Genomic DNA, 17,297 nt, shown 5'->3' with positions numbered 1-17,297 from the left:
GCTTTATTGTTGAAGTATATTTAATGGGTATATACTTAGTACGAATGCTATTGAAAGTCTTGAATTAAAAGCTATTGAATGCTCTGTGCGTAAATAGGAATTATGTTTTGATAGCCAGTCAGCATTGTAATGTGTTGAATTTAGACATACACATCAGAATTCCTTTAAAATGTTGAGGTCTGTAGACTTTTTATTCTGCCGTAACGTTATAGGTGACGTATGCTCGTGGGATTATAATCTGTGAAATTGTTAAGTATTTACAGAGCTTTCCCAAAAATTAATTTTGGTGCATATTAAACGTAAGTAAATTTTGTGTTCACGACATGAAGGATTATCATAATTGCAGTACATTATTCTGTATTTGGGTGAAGCAGGTTTGTAAGTAATTTAGGATACCACGTTGAAACGCGTATATCAGTTTTGCTTTAGTCCGATTTCAGCATTGTGTTTTATAGTTCGATGGTGATATGAAACATAGCAGAAGGCGGTATTCACATTTATAGCGTTGCAGGGTGCTTAGCGCATATTTTTTTTATCATCTTTTAACTTCTCTGAAACAGGACAGTGCTGGTTGCTTAAATTGTATCATTTCAATCTGGTGAATGTTGTGTTTGCTAGTAATTTTGGGGGTTCAGGTTTGATTACTGTATAAAATTATTGTAAGATATTTCCTAGGCTTTTTGCAGGGAAATTATTTTTGCATCTTATCAACAGAAATTCTGCAATAAATGTTCCAAGTGGTTAATCTTACACTGACATATGTCTCATTCAGATGAGCATTATGTTTTAATCTTTGTGGCTGTTTGAATAACATCTTCATATGGGCCAGTTCTTAATGGAATGAAATGAATGCTATGACGCCCCCATAAATAAAGTCCTACTTGTCATTCAGAGTGTAGGATTAATAAAGGGCTAATCAAAGGGGAAGCACAGTAGACCATTGAAGGTCACAGTGCAAGGGGTCAGGTTATTACGGCATTTCAGAGAATAGTTTTTGAGTCATGTGCTGTGGTCCATTTAGAGTGCATATTAGGCTCAAAGAATTTGTGGAATATGTACATTTCTGTTTAAACATTCAACATATCATGGTCATGAAATCCTGTCTTAATATATATCATCAAAACTGTATGCCACATAAGTAACGTATATAATGTAACCTTTTTGAATCTACAGAATTGTATATATTTTTAGAAAATATAAAAAATATAAAGTGTGTTCAGTTGGTTATGAGTTTTAAACTATAGAAGTGGGGTTTGAGGTTATGCACTGGCTTAGGGTTGGACTGCAGTGAGACCTATGTGACGGTGATTAAGTTTTGAACACCATGCCAGCAAAGAAACTCTTGGTAAACTGGATATTTGCCTATCGAGGAGGTGTATGTTTATGAGGAAAAAATCTGATTGAATGGGTTTTTAGAAACTTTTTTATTGGCAGCCTATAGTGAATTAATTAACCAAGTCGAACATCTGCTGATAAAAAGGTAAAGTTGTCCCTGTTCTTAACTAATTAAGCAGGCACAATAGATCACTGTGGTTGCAGTGCAAGGGCCAAGAAGGCCCACCCCTTATACATTCATTCATAACTAATTAAGCACTACACCATGAAGGTGTATGGGGGAGTGGATGTATAGAGCTAAATTTTCTTCACCTTGGCACTAGTTGGAGGTGAGTAGTCAGCTTCACTTCCCCCCCCAAGAAAGAGACCCCTGTGCCCATTGGTTAGGAGGCTAGGTGGGCCCCAGAGCTGGCCTCAATGACGTGGAGAAGATAAAATTCTTGAACCTACTGGGACTCAAACTCCGACCCCTCAGGCGTCCAGCCCATAGCTAGTCACAGTAGCAACTGCGCTAACCCGGCTCATGCTGATAGTTTGTAATTTTAGACATCTTCACATAAAACCTCACATTTTGTTAGTGGTTCAGGACAAAATCTGAGCATATACTTCAGCCAGTATTTGCTAATTTAAGCTACTGTTGCTTGAAGGGCAGAATTTTTTTTAGGAAGAATGTTTTGGGCAAGATGTGTGGAAGCTGATGAAATAAACTCTCTTTACTGTCTCTGATATTAGTGACTTTGAAAATGTACCTGGTGCTTATTGTATATAATGTGAGGTGTTCATAATTTTGTGGTCTAGTGGTCAAGAGTTCCTGGCTACAGATCCAGAGGTACCAGGTTCGATTCCTGGCACTACCAGATTTTCTCAGAAGTAGTGGGTTTGGAACGAGGTCCACTCATCCTTATGAGGATAACTGAGGAGCTGTTTCGAGGAAATAATGGCTGCAGTCTAGAAAACCGAGATTAACGGCCGCGGCACCCTCTATCCGCAAAAGTTGGTACTAACTTCACTGACACGCAGCAGTCGCTGGGTCATATAGTTCGCTTGCGGACTACAGACCACGGATTTGTTCCCCCCCTACATGGCACTCATTTTCCACATATTGTGGTTCACAGATATTAAAATGACTTTTTATTGGTGTGCTGAATTTTAGCATGTTCATATGTTTTTATGACATACTCATTTTACTTGTTATAATGATTTGTCTAAGTCCACAGAACAGAGCCCTTCTTGAGAAACCACTCGTTGCTCAGCTGCTCAAGAATTTCCAATATTTTATGGAACTCAAAAGTTCATTACTGTGTTTACAACGGCCCTCCACTTGTCCCTATCCTGAGCCATAAATCAAGTCCATATCACCCCATCCTGTTTCTTTAAGACCCATCTTAATATTCTTCCACCTACATCTAGGTCTCTGTAGTCTTTTTTCATCTGGCTTGGTCACTAGAAGACGAAATACAAAATTTCATTAGAATCACAGATGGTCATGAAAATTCTGCCCTTAAACCGTTTACTTGACATTGAATGACCCATGTATTTTTTGTAGGAATTGTTCAGTGTTTAAATTTAATTGTGACAGATTGGTGTACAGGACCCCGTAATGCACTGTATGGAATTAGGGTCTTTATAAATAAGTGAACAGTTTGAAGCCTCATCAAAACCATTGTTTAAATTTGAACTTGATATTTTGGGTGCTTGTAGACTAGATTTGTCTGCTTTATGGAGTCTTTGTACTGTAGGTACTAACAGTTTGGGGGCTGGGCCTTTCTATATTCATATCATGTATAATGTAAAAATATTATGCCATAAAGGAAGTACCCCAATCATGTTTGAGAAGTTAATGAAATTCAGCATCTGCATAAAAATACACAAGAAAGTATGACAACAGTTTTATCCTGTATATAACCAACATTTTAAAGTGTGCATCATCTGCAGCATGTGTATAAGTTTCAAAGCAGTACAGTGATTTTCCCCCCCACCTCTGTGGAGAGAAGCACAATTTAAGGAAATTGTAAGGTCCTAGAAATTACACAATTTCCGTTTTCTGGTTTTATATCCGTTGTTCCAACTTATAATTATTGTAAAATGAATCTATCATGTAGTTGTAATTGCGCATCAAGTATGACTTTCAGTAGTTTGTTAACATTCTAAGGAATACTGAACAGATTTGAAAATTAAAATTACTGTCACCTGCATGGGAAGCTTTGATTGCAGTCTTCTGGGTTGTAACTCGATGTAGTCTTTGGAGGAACATGCTGCCTTTATCATGATAGTAGGAGATAGTTTAACACTGAAAATGGAGAATGCATGTTCCTCTGCAACAGGTGGTGTCTTCCTACAAGACTGTATATTGTCACAACCTGGGAGGCCATAGTGTGAACAGCATTTGAGAGTTATAACCATGAATCTATGGTCAGTGAATTGGAACTGTTGTTGAGAGCTCTAAATGTTTAATTTGAAGATTTTTTTTGCCAGTATCAAGTATTTTAATTGTGTTCTTGTGTTCAAGAATGAATAAATTCCACAGCCCTTAATGATACCATATCCAAAGCATAGGATATGTTTTTTTTTTCTTATACAAGATTTAACTGTCTCATAATACAGGTGTATTTAATGTGTATTGAATGAATTAATATTAATATGCTTAATTTAGTTTTAAAATATTGGTTTGATGAGAGATTTATACATATACCTGGATGCCTGAATAAAAAAAAATGCTCTTGGCTCTTTGGCTGATGAATTGTTTTTCTGTATTTTCAAGAGCAGCTGTGAGGTAAATTGGTGGTTAGAGCTGTCAGTTGTATTAGATATTTAGTATTAGCGGTTATTATAAGATTCTCTGCGCTCTCTTTCCTCCCTTTTTTGTTATGTTTGCAGTAGAAGTGTACACTTTGAATGATTTGTTACAGATTCTGTTTCAGTTAGCAAACTGTATGGTAAAGAGAGAGTGGCTTGAATTTACCAGTGCAGATTCATATGTGTGAAAGAGACGTTTTATTGTGTGGTTGGAAATGTGGTGTACAATGATGGATTGTGGTTCCAGCAAAATATAATGACGCTGAGAGGTTTGCGAGGATGGAGACAGAAACAGAAAGGTTGTCGTGTTGCTAACACCTTAATTACACCAGGCAGTTTCTCTTCCTTTTAGGTGGACAGAATCGAGTTGGGGGAGAGTCCTGCTCCACACTAACCATGGTGTATCATAGGTCGGACAGCGGAGGTTCGAGCTCTGCCAGCTCTGCTGCCAGAAGGCACTCCGAGTCCTCGCGGGGGTCAGCTCGAGATGAGGAACGCCCCAAATCTAGAGACGACAGAGAAGACTCCAAATACAGTAGCGATTATTTGAGAGGTAGCTCAAGATATAAGGATGGGAGGTACTCTGAAGGTTCCAGATCCAGAAATGGCAAAGATGACGGAAAGTACAGTGATAGTTCAAGATACTCTAAAGATTCAAGATCTGGAGATGGACGGGAAGAAGGGAAGTACTATGACAGGTCCAGGGATGGACGTGATGAAGGTTCCAGGTACAGGGAAGGAAAGGATGATGGGAGATATTCAGAGAGCAGTTCAAGATATAGTGACACTGGGAGATACCAGGAAGGTTCGAGACACTCTGATAACCGTTATTCTGAGGGATCAAGATACAGCTCTGGAGGATCAAGATTCAGCAGTAGTGGAGGAAATGGAGACAGCTGGCACTCAGAGTCGTCACGTTATCGAGATGATAGTGGTAGATATTATGGCGGGGGAAGCTCCAGATATCGTGGGGAAGATGGTAGTGGATACAGTGAAAGGGAGGGTTCTCATTATGGGAAGGAAGATACAGTGACAGATGACTTGGCAGCAAATACTACAGCAAATTCTGATCAGGAAAAACTCACAAATGTGTTCCAGAATGATGGTAGTTTTTTGGAGATGTTTAAGAAAATGCAAGAGGCTAATAACAAAACAAATCCTGAAACAGTTGAAACCCCTGCCTCAGAAACAAGTACTCCTGAAACAAGTACAAGTGTTAAGCAGGAAGAAGCACCTCGACAAGTGTCAGCTGTTCCCAGACGGGGAGTGGCTCCTGGTATTGTAGGTAAGCGACGAGGTGGGCGAGTTCTTCCAACAGGGATGGTGAAGAAACAGAAGCGAGAAGAAGAGGAGGAGGAAACACCAAAGGATGCTTGGTCTTTGTATATGGCAGAAGTCCGCAAATACAAAGAGGCATCATGTGAAGAGGAAGGAAAGACACGCCCACTTGTCAAGTAAAATGACCTGCGGTAATAACTGACAACATGGCATGGGAGCTGAAGCAATCACTTTCATTACTTGAACATGCTGTAACTTCCAAAGACATTACCATTTTGGAATATATTATAATGTAATGGGTATGAATTTTGCCTGCAGATTGCACTACATTTATATTAAGGCTGCTATAATTCATGTGCCAGTTGTATGTAGGTTGCAAGTGTGTGATAGATCCTTCATGGAGGAAGTACAGATTTAAACTTTTGAGGTTATTGTATATGATTCCACTCATTACACTTCGAAATTCCATATATATATATCACCATCTCAACTGTGAATCATATTTGTGTTGTACTTTATTCTGATGCGCCAGTTTTTAACTTCACTGGTAAACTTTCTGTATTTTGTTTTGCTTATCACTGCAGACCTAAAAACATTCTGCAATCGGTAGAAGTGGAGTAAAATGGTGTCTTATTTATCATTGTGGACTCAAGTAGTGGCATGTACAGATAAATTTCCAAGGAGACTTAATAGTGCCAATGTATTTTTATTATACAAAACATATGTGAATGAGTTTTTACAGTAAGGAAATTGCTGATTACCCTCACCATTTTGGTTAATGAGCAAGGTGGACAAAGTTCTTTGTTATGTGAATTTGGAATTATAATTATGTGATGTAAGTTGGATGATTGAGTGAGAGTATTATGGGATGTGGTGCGTGAGGTACACAAACTGAAGGTAACAGGATTACTTGGAGTGCACCTGATGTGTTACCGCACATGGTACATGTGTATATTTGAAAAGTTCTGTAGTGGAGGAAAAGCAGTCTCTGTTGCACCATGGAGATTCACCTGTTTGTGCTCTCTGTATGATACATGCTAAACGTGGCATGTTGTTTCGTACATGGAATGTTCTCTTCGTTGTGTTATAGTGAGAGCAAAATCAGTATTCATCAGTACAAAGGAGGAGTTGTATAAAAATGCGGTAAGTATTAGGAGGAATTTTATATGCATTAATAAAGCCTCTGTGACCACATCCATCATTGTAACCTAAATAGATGCATGAGTAATGTCTTTTTTTTCTCAAGGTTCCTTTGTTCAGTACTTATCAGCCAATTCTGAAGTGCTGCTCTGGAGTTTATATTGAAAAACAATAAAAATTACAAGTTCTTGTAAGAATGTATGCCTTCTTTTCTTAAATGCTTTAATCTCCTGTATTTTCTGGACTATGAGATGCATGTGTCTTTGAGCTGCTGTCCATATTTTTTATTGTAATTTATCACTTGTATATGTCAGTTTCACAACTGTCATATACAAGGCGCAACATTTCTCCCAAATATGTGGTGCAGTCCAAAAGTTCCCGAAATTTGAATTTTGTGCGTGAATGGTTATGTGTACATCGAAATACCGCTAGATGTCTCCCCACACACCCTTCTTGAATCAGTGTGGCAAGCGTCATTGAGTTGAGTGATTGGGTTTATTGGTGGTTTCCTCGAGTTTGCGGTTTTGCGACAGCTGGCCTGAGAGAGCAGCATATGTGTATAAAGTTTTTTAAACTTGGGAAAATCGCTGCAGAAATTCACCAAATGTTGAAGCAAGCTTTTGGTTACAACAGTTTAGGCCAAACAAAAACGACTGGTATAAGCGTTTCAAAAATGGCTGAACATTGACTGATGATTATGATTGTTTGGGACAGCTGTCAGCATCACCACACCAGAAAATGTCGTGAAAGTTAGGGATTTGATTCTTCAAGATCATAAACTGACCATCAAAGACCTCTGTAACACCTTGGGACTAAGTTATGGTATATGTCAACAAATTTTGTCAGAGGAACTGAACATGAGGATTGTGGTGAAGTTTGTGCCACGACTGCCGCAAAATGAACAGAAGCAGCATTGCTTGGAAGTCTGCAGGGAACTTCAACAACAGCTTCAAGAGAATCCAAACTTTCTTTTGAAGGTTGTCACTGGTGACGAAAGTTGGGTTTATGGCTGCAACCCTGAAAGTAAGCAGCAATCGTCGCAATGGAAGAGCCCTTCTTCACCTCGGCCAAAACTTGACAAGTCAAGAGCAACATTAAGTCCATGTTGATCTGTTTTTTTTTATATTGACGGGATTGTTCATAAGTAGTTCGTCCCTCCTCGTCAGACAGTCAATAAAGAGTTCTGTCATGATATTGTAAGGCGTTTGAGGGAGGACATGAGGAGAAAATGTCCAGAGAAGTGGCACATGAACGACTGGGTACTCCACCATGACAACACACGACCGCCTACAGCTTACATTGTGCAGGAATTTTTGGCTAAAAACAAGATGGCAGTTGTTCCCTACCCACCGTACTTGCCAGACTTAGCTCCATGCGACTTTATCTCTTCCCCAAGATGAAAATCAAGTTGAAGGGGCGAAGATTTGATACAGTTGACTAAATTCAAGTGAAAACGCAGACGTTACTAAACACCCTAACAAAGAAACACTTCCAGGATGCATTTGAAAAGTGGCAGAAACACTGGGATCGGTGTATGCGCTCCCAAGGGGACTACTTTGAAGGTGATGGTGCAGAATAAGATCCAGGTAAGACGTAATAGTTTTTATTAATATATTTTGGGAACTTTTTAATTGCACCACATACAAGAAACACGAAGAAGTTGCAGTCGTATGCCTGCAAGCCGACAAAACACATAACTACGTACATCAATATGAGACCAGACATCAGTAGAAGAGTCATATCTACACAGTACTGCTATTTCCAGGCAAAAACATAACAAAAGTTTTTATATATGTTTAGTGTTTTAACTAACAATTAATATTTAATCTTAGATGTGAACACTATTTTATATTAGTATATAACAACATTACACACTACTAGAAATCAGAATTTCAATATGTAAATGCTGGCCAATGTAGGAATACTAGCAGATGAATAAAGGTTAAAGTAAAGAAGTCAAATGTCAGATGATGGTGTAATGAACCAAAATGTGTTGTAAAAATTATGAGTGTGTGGCATGTTCATACTACAGACTGACAAGGGAATGAAATAAATTTCACACGCGATGTCATGCTGCAGTATAACGTTTCTAATTTGTGTGTTAATGTATATGAAATCCATTTGCTGCCCTAGCAAATACAGTGAGGTGATTGTGTGACCATGAACTCAGCAGTCTCTTCTGCATTGAATTTGCTGCATTAAAAACAAAAAGTAGTGCTATTAACAGGGATTATGGTGCAGTGTTCACGAACTCCCAGTGCAGGGAGAAAATTACCTCATTCAGAAGAAGCCCCTGCCTTTATGAAGTTTAATATTCCTGTGAATATATCCCCCTCTATGAATAATTGTTATTTCCATTGCTTTCTACTCTACCTTTTGACTAGAAGATATGCAAGATTTAAGGCAGCATTCTTCAGTCTTAAAAAAATGGATTTTATATATATGTTACACTGTGAGGCTGGCAAGAACTATAAACTTAGTTATATAATTCAGTAATCAGTTTTGTATGTAATTCACAGTACAATAGGGTTGGCCAGTATAATCTTGGAGTATAATATTACATACATTTCATTTCACAAGTCCAAAATGAATGGACATGAAGGTTGTCATATCAAAAAAACAAATACAAAAAATTTAAACACAGATAACAAAATAATTAAAACTAATTGTTTATGATATGCTCCACATATTCAGAAACTGTATAAAAGGAATTATTCATAAGATATAAAAACAGCCTATTTTTAAAACTAATTCTATCCTCTTTAAGGCTTTGAATGGTTATGGGCAATCTGTTGAATAGTTTAATGGCAGTAAACGTAGTACCTTTCTGAAAAGCAGAAAGATTCAAGTTTGGCAAATATAATTGCTTTCGATTTCTTGTATTCAAACCTGAACAAAATTTAGTTTAATTATCAATCACAATCATCAACGAGAGAATGTATTCACATGACAATGGCAGTATATTCAATTTCTTAGAACAATCCCTACATGAGTCTCTAGGTCCCACTCCAGATATAATCCTTATTACTTTTTTTTTGTAATTTAAAAACTCTTTACCATTATTCATTGAGTTGCCCCAGAAAATTATTCCATACTTAAGAATAGAGTGGAAATAAGAAAAATACACCATTCTTAACACTTTTTTTACTCATAAAATAAGATAAACTCCTAATTACAAAAATAGCTGAACTGAGTTTAGGGAGAATATACTCTACATGACTCTTCCAATCCAAATTCTTATAAATTTGCAGACCCAAAAATTTTATCACAGGAACTTCATTCATAAACAAATTCCAGCTAGCAACTGCCATAGAGTTATAGGACTGTTTAGAGCAAATCTAATAATATTAGTTTTAGTGATATTTAAGGCCAACTTATTAGCTGTGAACCAGTTTACAATAAGAGACAGTGTACCCATGACTTTATACTTAAGCTCAGCATGATTATTACCAGTAACCAAAATACTGGTATCATCAGGAAAAAAAAAACTTTAGCCAGTTTAATGTACACACTCTGTTTTCTATCCAATAGACATGATTTGAACCAGTTTAATATACAACCGCGGACACCGTGATACTCTAGTTTAGATGTCAATATCTCATAATTAACACAGTCAAAAGCCTTAGCAAGGTCACAAAGAATCCCTGCAGTTTGTCGTTTGTCATTGTTGTGATTATAATTGTTCCAGCTGAAATGAAGGGTTTCATCAAAATCGTGGCTATGATTATGATCCATTGCCTTAAAAGAATATCACATAATCTAGCTCCATTGTTTAATAAAGTACACATCCAGATGTGGGGTGCGCTGTAGTGGTATGATGTTTAAAGCTTCATGAAGATGTGTCTTATTTCTCATGTATTGGGATGGAGGGAGTACACACATTGGCAGTAGGATGACATAAACCCAATCTCTCCCTATGAAATGGCCAAAGTTGGTGATAAGGGGGGCGGGGGGGAGCAATACAGTTTAGGGTGTATATATACAGAATCTTGAGTTGTGATGGATACATGATGAAGCATTTTGATCTCTTGTTGTCATGCTACAGAAATTTTAATTGTATATATCTGCGTGCATGTACGTGTTACACTGTTCTTAAAACTTTGCTGGAAGTGGGTTTTAACGGTTTTTTAAAATAATATATTTCAATATTTGAAGGCGTGCTGTTGAAATTATATTGAATTTTAATATCCTTCCATCTGATCTTTCTCCAGTGGTACGGGCAGTCACCGTCAGTTCATATGCAGAGTCAACAGAAATTGCCTTTAGAAATTTAATCTCAGACAATTTATAGAAATGAGATATACGCTCTGTTTGTATACCATCTGTGATGGGAAGTCATAGAAGCTGACATGACTGCTGCTTCGTTCGTATTGTCACGCTGTCAGTTACAATGTAGATGCAGGAGAGTGACATGGAAGGAGATAATATCGTTTGGACACTTGGCATGTAACAGATGGTGCAAGGACAGTATGTGTATCTGAAAATGTTTATATGAGAATCAGCATGGAAAGATGATATATTTTCAGCCTGTACATTTGCAGATCAGGTGTTCTGTTTGAAGATGGGATGTCTCTAAATTGATCACTAGTTGTTAGCTAGCGGTGGTGATACAGCCTGTGAAATGTTGGACTTCTCAGGTTTAATGCAGCTGATCATTTCAGAAGGCTGTGTCACTTCTGCCATGAACTTTAGGTCTTGCAGGTTATAAAGCAGTAGGGTGTGAGAATGTGGACTAGGTCAGGACGAGTTGCAGTGACAGGCTGTAATGAACATTGTGTTCCATGCTTAGTTGGGTAATTTCTTGACCAGATGGACCTCTGTCAGCTTTTAAAATTGTCTTACTGTTGTGTGTGCTATACGGTATATTGTTGCTATTTCAGATGGGTATTGAGTGCAGTAATTATGCTGTAAGTGCTGTATTTTTCAAGCTGGCTATTTAATGATGCTTCCAGTAATGAAACTGTATAGACTTGACAGGAAGATGAATGAATGTGGAGCAGTTGGTTGAATGAGAATTGGCTGGAGAAACCAAAGTACTCAGAAAACTCGCCCTTATACCACTTTGTCCACAACAAATCCCATGTGACCTGACCTGGGATTGAGCCTAGGCTGCCATGGTGAGAAGACAGTGACTAACTGTCTCAGCAATGGCATTGCCGTCACTGTCGCAGCTTAATGAGAAAGTTCCATTGTAGGTGCTACATAATGCCATCCTTGTTTGCAGGAACAGTTTGACTTTGCAATGCCTTCTCTTGCTGTCATGGCTGCGAAGAAGGAAGCAAAAATTGAACTCTCCACTGCCCCTTTTGATCCACGATTCCCAAATCAGAATCAGACAAGGTAAGTGTAACTTGCAGGTGGCCACTACATGTTTGTGTTGGCAAGTTATTTAAGTATTCAGTGTTGTGTACTGGGTTTGCTCAAATGAAACCTGTTGAGAGATTGTTCTGATTTAAGGAGTTGATGACTTTACACATTGTCTCCGCAGACACTGAGGCACAGATCTAATTGATGCACCAGTCAGTGGATCTTCTGTACAGGAATTCACTAGACTACTGGAACCACTGCCTTGACTTTGACCTGAAACCAAAACATTTTCAGCTTAATTTATTGTAGAACTAACCATTTTGTGACAGTTAACTTAGTAAAAGAGTTCAATCAGACTCGCCTAGACCTCAGTAGAAATGCATGCATGTGATTTTATTTATTAACAAGTAATTCTTACATGCTTTCCTGTAGCATTGTTATCTTAATGTTTCCTGTTACAGTACAAGATAGATCTGCTTTGAAAATTGTAATAAATGTAACATCCATGATGTGTATGTATTGACTGTCTTCTAGTGCACACAATCTCACTTGTCACTTCACTACATGTTTCGGCATCACTGTGCCATCCTCAGGTGTGTTATTTACGTTAAACTATTGCACTGCTCGCCATCATGTGTTGTTTATAAAATAATTTAAAATGTATATTCGTCATGTACTATAATAAAATTTATATATTAAGATTTATCATCGTATACGCCGTATTTCAAACTTGCGTATTATATCAATCTTCCGCTATGGGAGTTGTTCTTATATTTTGTGTATACCTGCATCACCTACCTAAATCATTTTATAAATGACACATGATGGCGAGCAGTGCAATAGTTTAACGTAAATAACACACCTGAGGATGGCACAGTGATGCCGAAACATGTAGTGAAGTGACAAGTGGGATTGTGTGCACTAGAAGACGGCCAATACATACACATCATGGATGTGAATCAGTGCAACAGGATGCTAAAGTACAGCAAAACATAATAACTTTATAAAATTGTACTCTACAGTCAAAATAGTTCCCAAACATATATAACTTCTACCTGAAGATTGTTTTTATAAGATCAAATTTTCTATTTTAAACTAAGGTTTCATGTTGATGTACTGCGGTCATTGTAGATTTACACAGACAGGATGCATCGTCTGTAAAGATTGTTATTAATGTTTGCAGCAGCTTGTGTTCATATCTTTATGAAGGTCATGAGGCAGACATGAGTTAACTGTAATGTGCTTCTTGTTAATTTGGAGCATGTTTACTATCATATAATGTATTAGTGGAATAGCTCATTCATATTCTGCAGGGAATAGTTTCTTAACAGTTATAAGATGGGGGGAAATAAGATGAAAATATGAAAGGGAGAAAGGAAAAGAATGTAATCATATCCTTCCTATAGGTTTCAAACACAACTAACACTCATCTAAATATGTGAATACTACTATGACAACACGGTCAAGAATGCGCACTTCAGTAGTACTAGGAAATAGACTAGAATTTGGTCAGTGTTCTTAAAAAATCCACCTGTCCTGTCAACACTGAGATCAGTTGAGCATTCACTCGAGACTGCTACACAATTATCAGTTGTTACAGTCAGCAGTTAAGGCACTGTGCTACAAGCTGGAAGGTCACGGGATCGATCCCGAGGAGGTGGATTTTTTCAATTTACCTAATCCTTCAAGCCGCACTATGGTCCTGGGCTCGACTCAGCCTCTAACAGAAATGAGTACCAGGAATATTCTTGGGGGTAAAGAGCGGCTGGCATGTAAGGCTGACAGCCTCACTGCCATCTGTGAACCTATTGTCTAGAAAATGTGGGAACCTCAACATCTCACAACCCTATGGGTATCCATGGCATGTTATAGGGATACCTTTACTTACTTTTTACAGTCAGAATTACAATTTGCTGGACATAAATTTGCTGTACTTAACGTAGTGCAGACCAACAGTCCAATGTCCCTTAATTAGTGATCCGTATTTATAAGTTGTACTGAAATGTTAGCATGAGCTCAATTATCATATGTTATAATACAATGTTATTGATATTGTTCTCTGTGTACACACATGCGTGATGCTGCAGTCACAGAAAATGATATCCCTTCAACGTTTGTACTACAGAATGTGCTTAATGTGGCAGACTTAATGACATTTTGACTACTGAAACCAGCCTCTGAACATGCATAGTCTTCTCTGCTACCTAGTGATATACTAAACCTATTACGTCCATTATGGCTGTTTTACTTCCATTTGTGACTCTGTATCACTGTACTGAATCCAAAATATTTTAAAGATCTGAATGCCCAGTAATTAAATAAATGGATCAAAGTTGAATATTATGCATAAGAGTATGGGGAGCTATATGTGGACCAGCGAAGCATTGCTCATCGAGCCTGGCCACTGCTGTATCTGTATGTCCACCTGCACATCGGTAACCCTAACTTTGGCAGCTGATAACTTACCTAAATAGTACTTAGTACATGTGTCACCACGTTTCATATTGACAGTGTGAAGTGGCCATAATAAGGCTAGAAACAATTCACTTGCGTTCATGAGAAAATTTTGCCGAGGCCTGATCATATAAGCTTGGGTTGCTTTTGTATAAAACTTCTTAGATATGCTCTCTTTAAAGGTATTTTATAGTTTTGTATTGAGATTTTTTCAATATGAGTGTTGAATGCAAGTATGTGCTTTTCAAACATATCTATCCTATTTTTATTTTAAACATTTCAGTGGTGTTTTAAACAGAAAACAGGATGATGATAATGTCCAGATGTTAATAATGGTTTTAACATGCCATCATAAACTTTTATACGTTATGACAATTGAATGTTTTTAATTCAGTGTTCCGCAACCTTTTTCTACTCGCGGCACACCTTGAAGTATCCATGACTCAACATGGCATACCAAAGTGTTAATCCCCTCAAATCGCATATCAGACAGTTAATATAAATACGTAACGTGATCAACTTATTACTATAATATTATTATATCGTTATTTTATTATCATTAAACAGAAATCGACTCATGCATTTATTAGCAATTAATGAACTTTAATTCACTGTAGAGTGTAGAAACTACACTTCTATTACTATTAAAGTAAATACAGTAATTCTACTCATATCTTCAATGTGATACTTGCGCCTGCGTAGCTGCACACAGGCGACTGATCCGTGGTGGAATCGTTGACAACGCAAGTCTCATTTCTTCATTGATGGATTTGAGCCGCTCCCTCTTTGATGTCCTAATTTCAGTTAACGTCGAGAAGCCAAGCTCACACAAATATGTCATTGAAAATGGCAATAACACATTAACTGCCATCTTGGAGATAGCCGGGTATCCACTCCTTATTGCCAACCAAAATGTATCCAAAGGCACTTTGAGAAGTTTTAGTTTCAGTGTTTTGTCTGCTTTTAAATCTGCGAGTTCCTCCTGTATATTAATCGGAAGATGCTCTGAATTCACAACAAATGGATCACGAACCCAGTCAAAATCTTGTACACTCTCTCCAAAATACTTCTTGAATTTCTGCTGCAGCATTTCTAAATGTTCTTTAATTGTGTCCATCACCACTTTATTGCCGTCAGCAAGTGGCCATACAGTCGGGGACATCTCAAATGACCCATCTGTAATTCTCCAGCTAGCAACCAAAATTTGCGAACTACTTCAGAGCACAGCTGTGATAGAACTGAAACAATTGTAAAACACAGGATCTCTACTCTTCAAACGGAAGAAGTGACACTATACCGACTTATTTTTTAAATATTTATAATTTTAAATGAAGTCCAATCGGTGAGTGCATCGTTACAGGAAGAAAGTCATAAAGTTGAAGAAGCTCTACCTTCTAACAAACGGGCAAATACCGAAACAGCATTATAAAAGACAGGAAACCCCATGCTAATCCCTGCAGTTTTAGGGAAAAGCACATACACAGAACATGCGGCAAGCATATCAAAGAAGCTGCGTAGATGCGAGAAAATAAAAACAAATCAATAATGAAAACTATGATATGACAACAACTGTGAGTAAATAATTTACGTTTAATTTCTTAGAATACAACATTACTGTACATAAAAAATCACGGAATGTATTAAAGAATAAACAAGCATCATCTTATTTAATCACTGCAGTGGCTGAGAATAAAATGCAAGCATATGAAACACAGTAACTGGGATAAAATAAAAGGAATAAAATTCGGCAATTAATTTCTTACAGTAGGTAATAGTTCGTGTCACGCCTTTCACCTTGTGACTGCACACCGGTTGCGGAACACTGTTTTAATTTATGGTTTGATTATTGTCAGACCTTTTAATTTTTTAAATATACAGTGAAGTCTTCTTGGGGGATCATTCGTGCAAAAGTGACTGCTTGGACAGGACATTGGGATCCAGGGGCAACTGTATATAAATATGGTGGACATGATCACTTTGTGATGGAGTCTGAGGCAGTTTCATAAATACTGAATACAAGCTCCATTTTTGCACAACTGATTTCCCAGTAAGACTTTTCATACAGCTATCATGAGAGATTTAAATTCCGTTCAAATGTAGCTGATCAGGACTTTTGGATGTGAAGTTAAGGATATGCTTGTTCCAGGTACTGCTGGCAGAGCTATGTTGACTATCACCGCTGCCGAAAGTTGAAGGGAGAAGGTTATGAACCATGTGAATATTTCCGCAAATGCTATGAAAGTCTTTGCCCTTTTGCCTGGGTTGAAAAGTGGGACACTCAGCGAGAAGAAAACAGATTCCCAGGGAAAATTTAAAGTTGTGTCACTCATGTTATACTTGCAAATGTGACTTAAAACTATATAGTTGGGACAAGTTTAGTTAATAGGTGGTGGTTGTGCCATCAAAGTAGTGATTTCAAAGGTAAAGATTATTTGAAATTTTTATTTGTTGCGCATTATATGATAGATGTATTCTACATCTTACTCATCTGCGGTGACCATTTAAGAAATTTTTTTTTCTTCATTAATACAATTTTCAGTCTCAGATGTGTAAATTGTTGTATAAATGTATACCCACTGAAGTCTGCAATTAAATTGTCCAAAAAGTATGATTTTTTAATATTGTAATTCTTTGTAGATCGAAATATTAAATAGAATATGACCAATAAGGCAGGACACTTCTTACCCTCATACTGCACGAAATGCAGACAAATAAATGATTTGAATACCTCATGCTCCAAGAAATGTGACCTACTCTGTGGAAACAAAGAAACCGGAAAAATATTTTGATCATGCTCTGTATTATCAAGTTTTCTCATAATGATTTCAGCCCCACTCCATCTCCTAAGAATTGTTTTTCCTTCCAAGAAATACTCTTGGAATTGTATCTAGTATACCTAGATGTTGTTCATGTTTATAATGGTCTTATAATGATTAAAACTCAGGTGATATAGTGATTAGGCTATGGGCTTTATGGCTAATGAGTCA

General features: G+C 37.4%; 2 protein-coding genes across 2 annotated transcripts; both read left to right on the top strand.

Annotated features, from left to right (window-relative positions):
* Positions 1–2,729: 2,729 nt before the first annotated feature.
* LOC111867617 (hornerin) lies at positions 2,730–5,610 on the top strand. Its single transcript, XM_023857616.2, has one exon. The coding sequence runs from the start codon at positions 4,528–4,530 to the stop codon at positions 5,587–5,589; it is 1,062 nt and encodes a 353-aa protein (XP_023713384.1). The 5' UTR covers positions 2,730–4,527; the 3' UTR covers positions 5,590–5,610.
* Positions 5,611–6,381: 771 nt separating this feature from the next.
* LOC111867618 (cytochrome c oxidase subunit 6B1) lies at positions 6,382–16,921 on the top strand. Its single transcript, XM_023857617.2, has 3 exons — positions 6,382–6,552; positions 11,774–11,889; positions 16,457–16,921. The coding sequence occupies exons 1-3, from the start codon at positions 6,472–6,474 to the stop codon at positions 16,623–16,625; spliced, it is 366 nt and encodes a 121-aa protein (XP_023713385.1). The 5' UTR covers positions 6,382–6,471; the 3' UTR covers positions 16,626–16,921.
* Positions 16,922–17,297: the final 376 nt, after the last annotated feature.

Source organism: Cryptotermes secundus, unplaced genomic scaffold (assembly GCF_002891405.2).
Source record: "Cryptotermes secundus unplaced genomic scaffold, Csec_1.0 scaffold548, whole genome shotgun sequence".
In the NCBI taxonomy this organism is placed as follows: domain Eukaryota; kingdom Metazoa; phylum Arthropoda; class Insecta; order Blattodea; family Kalotermitidae; genus Cryptotermes; species Cryptotermes secundus.
The sequence above is the reverse complement of the archived record's forward strand: the minus strand, read 5'-3'. Positions and strand labels throughout refer to the sequence as shown.

Bases quoted from the DNA above. Each gene is read 5' to 3' on its own strand.
- LOC111867617 (XM_023857616.2), top strand. From the start codon at position 4,528: ATGGTGTATCATAGGTCGGACAGCGGAGGTTCGAGCTCTGCCAGCTCT.
- LOC111867618 (XM_023857617.2), top strand. From the start codon at position 6,472: ATGGAATGTTCTCTTCGTTGTGTTATAGTGAGAGCAAAATCAGTATTC. The intron at 6,553-11,773 runs GTAAGTATTAGG...CCTTGTTTGCAG, and splicing joins AGGAGTTGTATAAAAATGCG to GAACAGTTTGACTTTGCAAT. The intron at 11,890-16,456 runs GTAAGTGTAACT...TGCTTGTTCCAG, and splicing joins CCAAATCAGAATCAGACAAG to GTACTGCTGGCAGAGCTATG.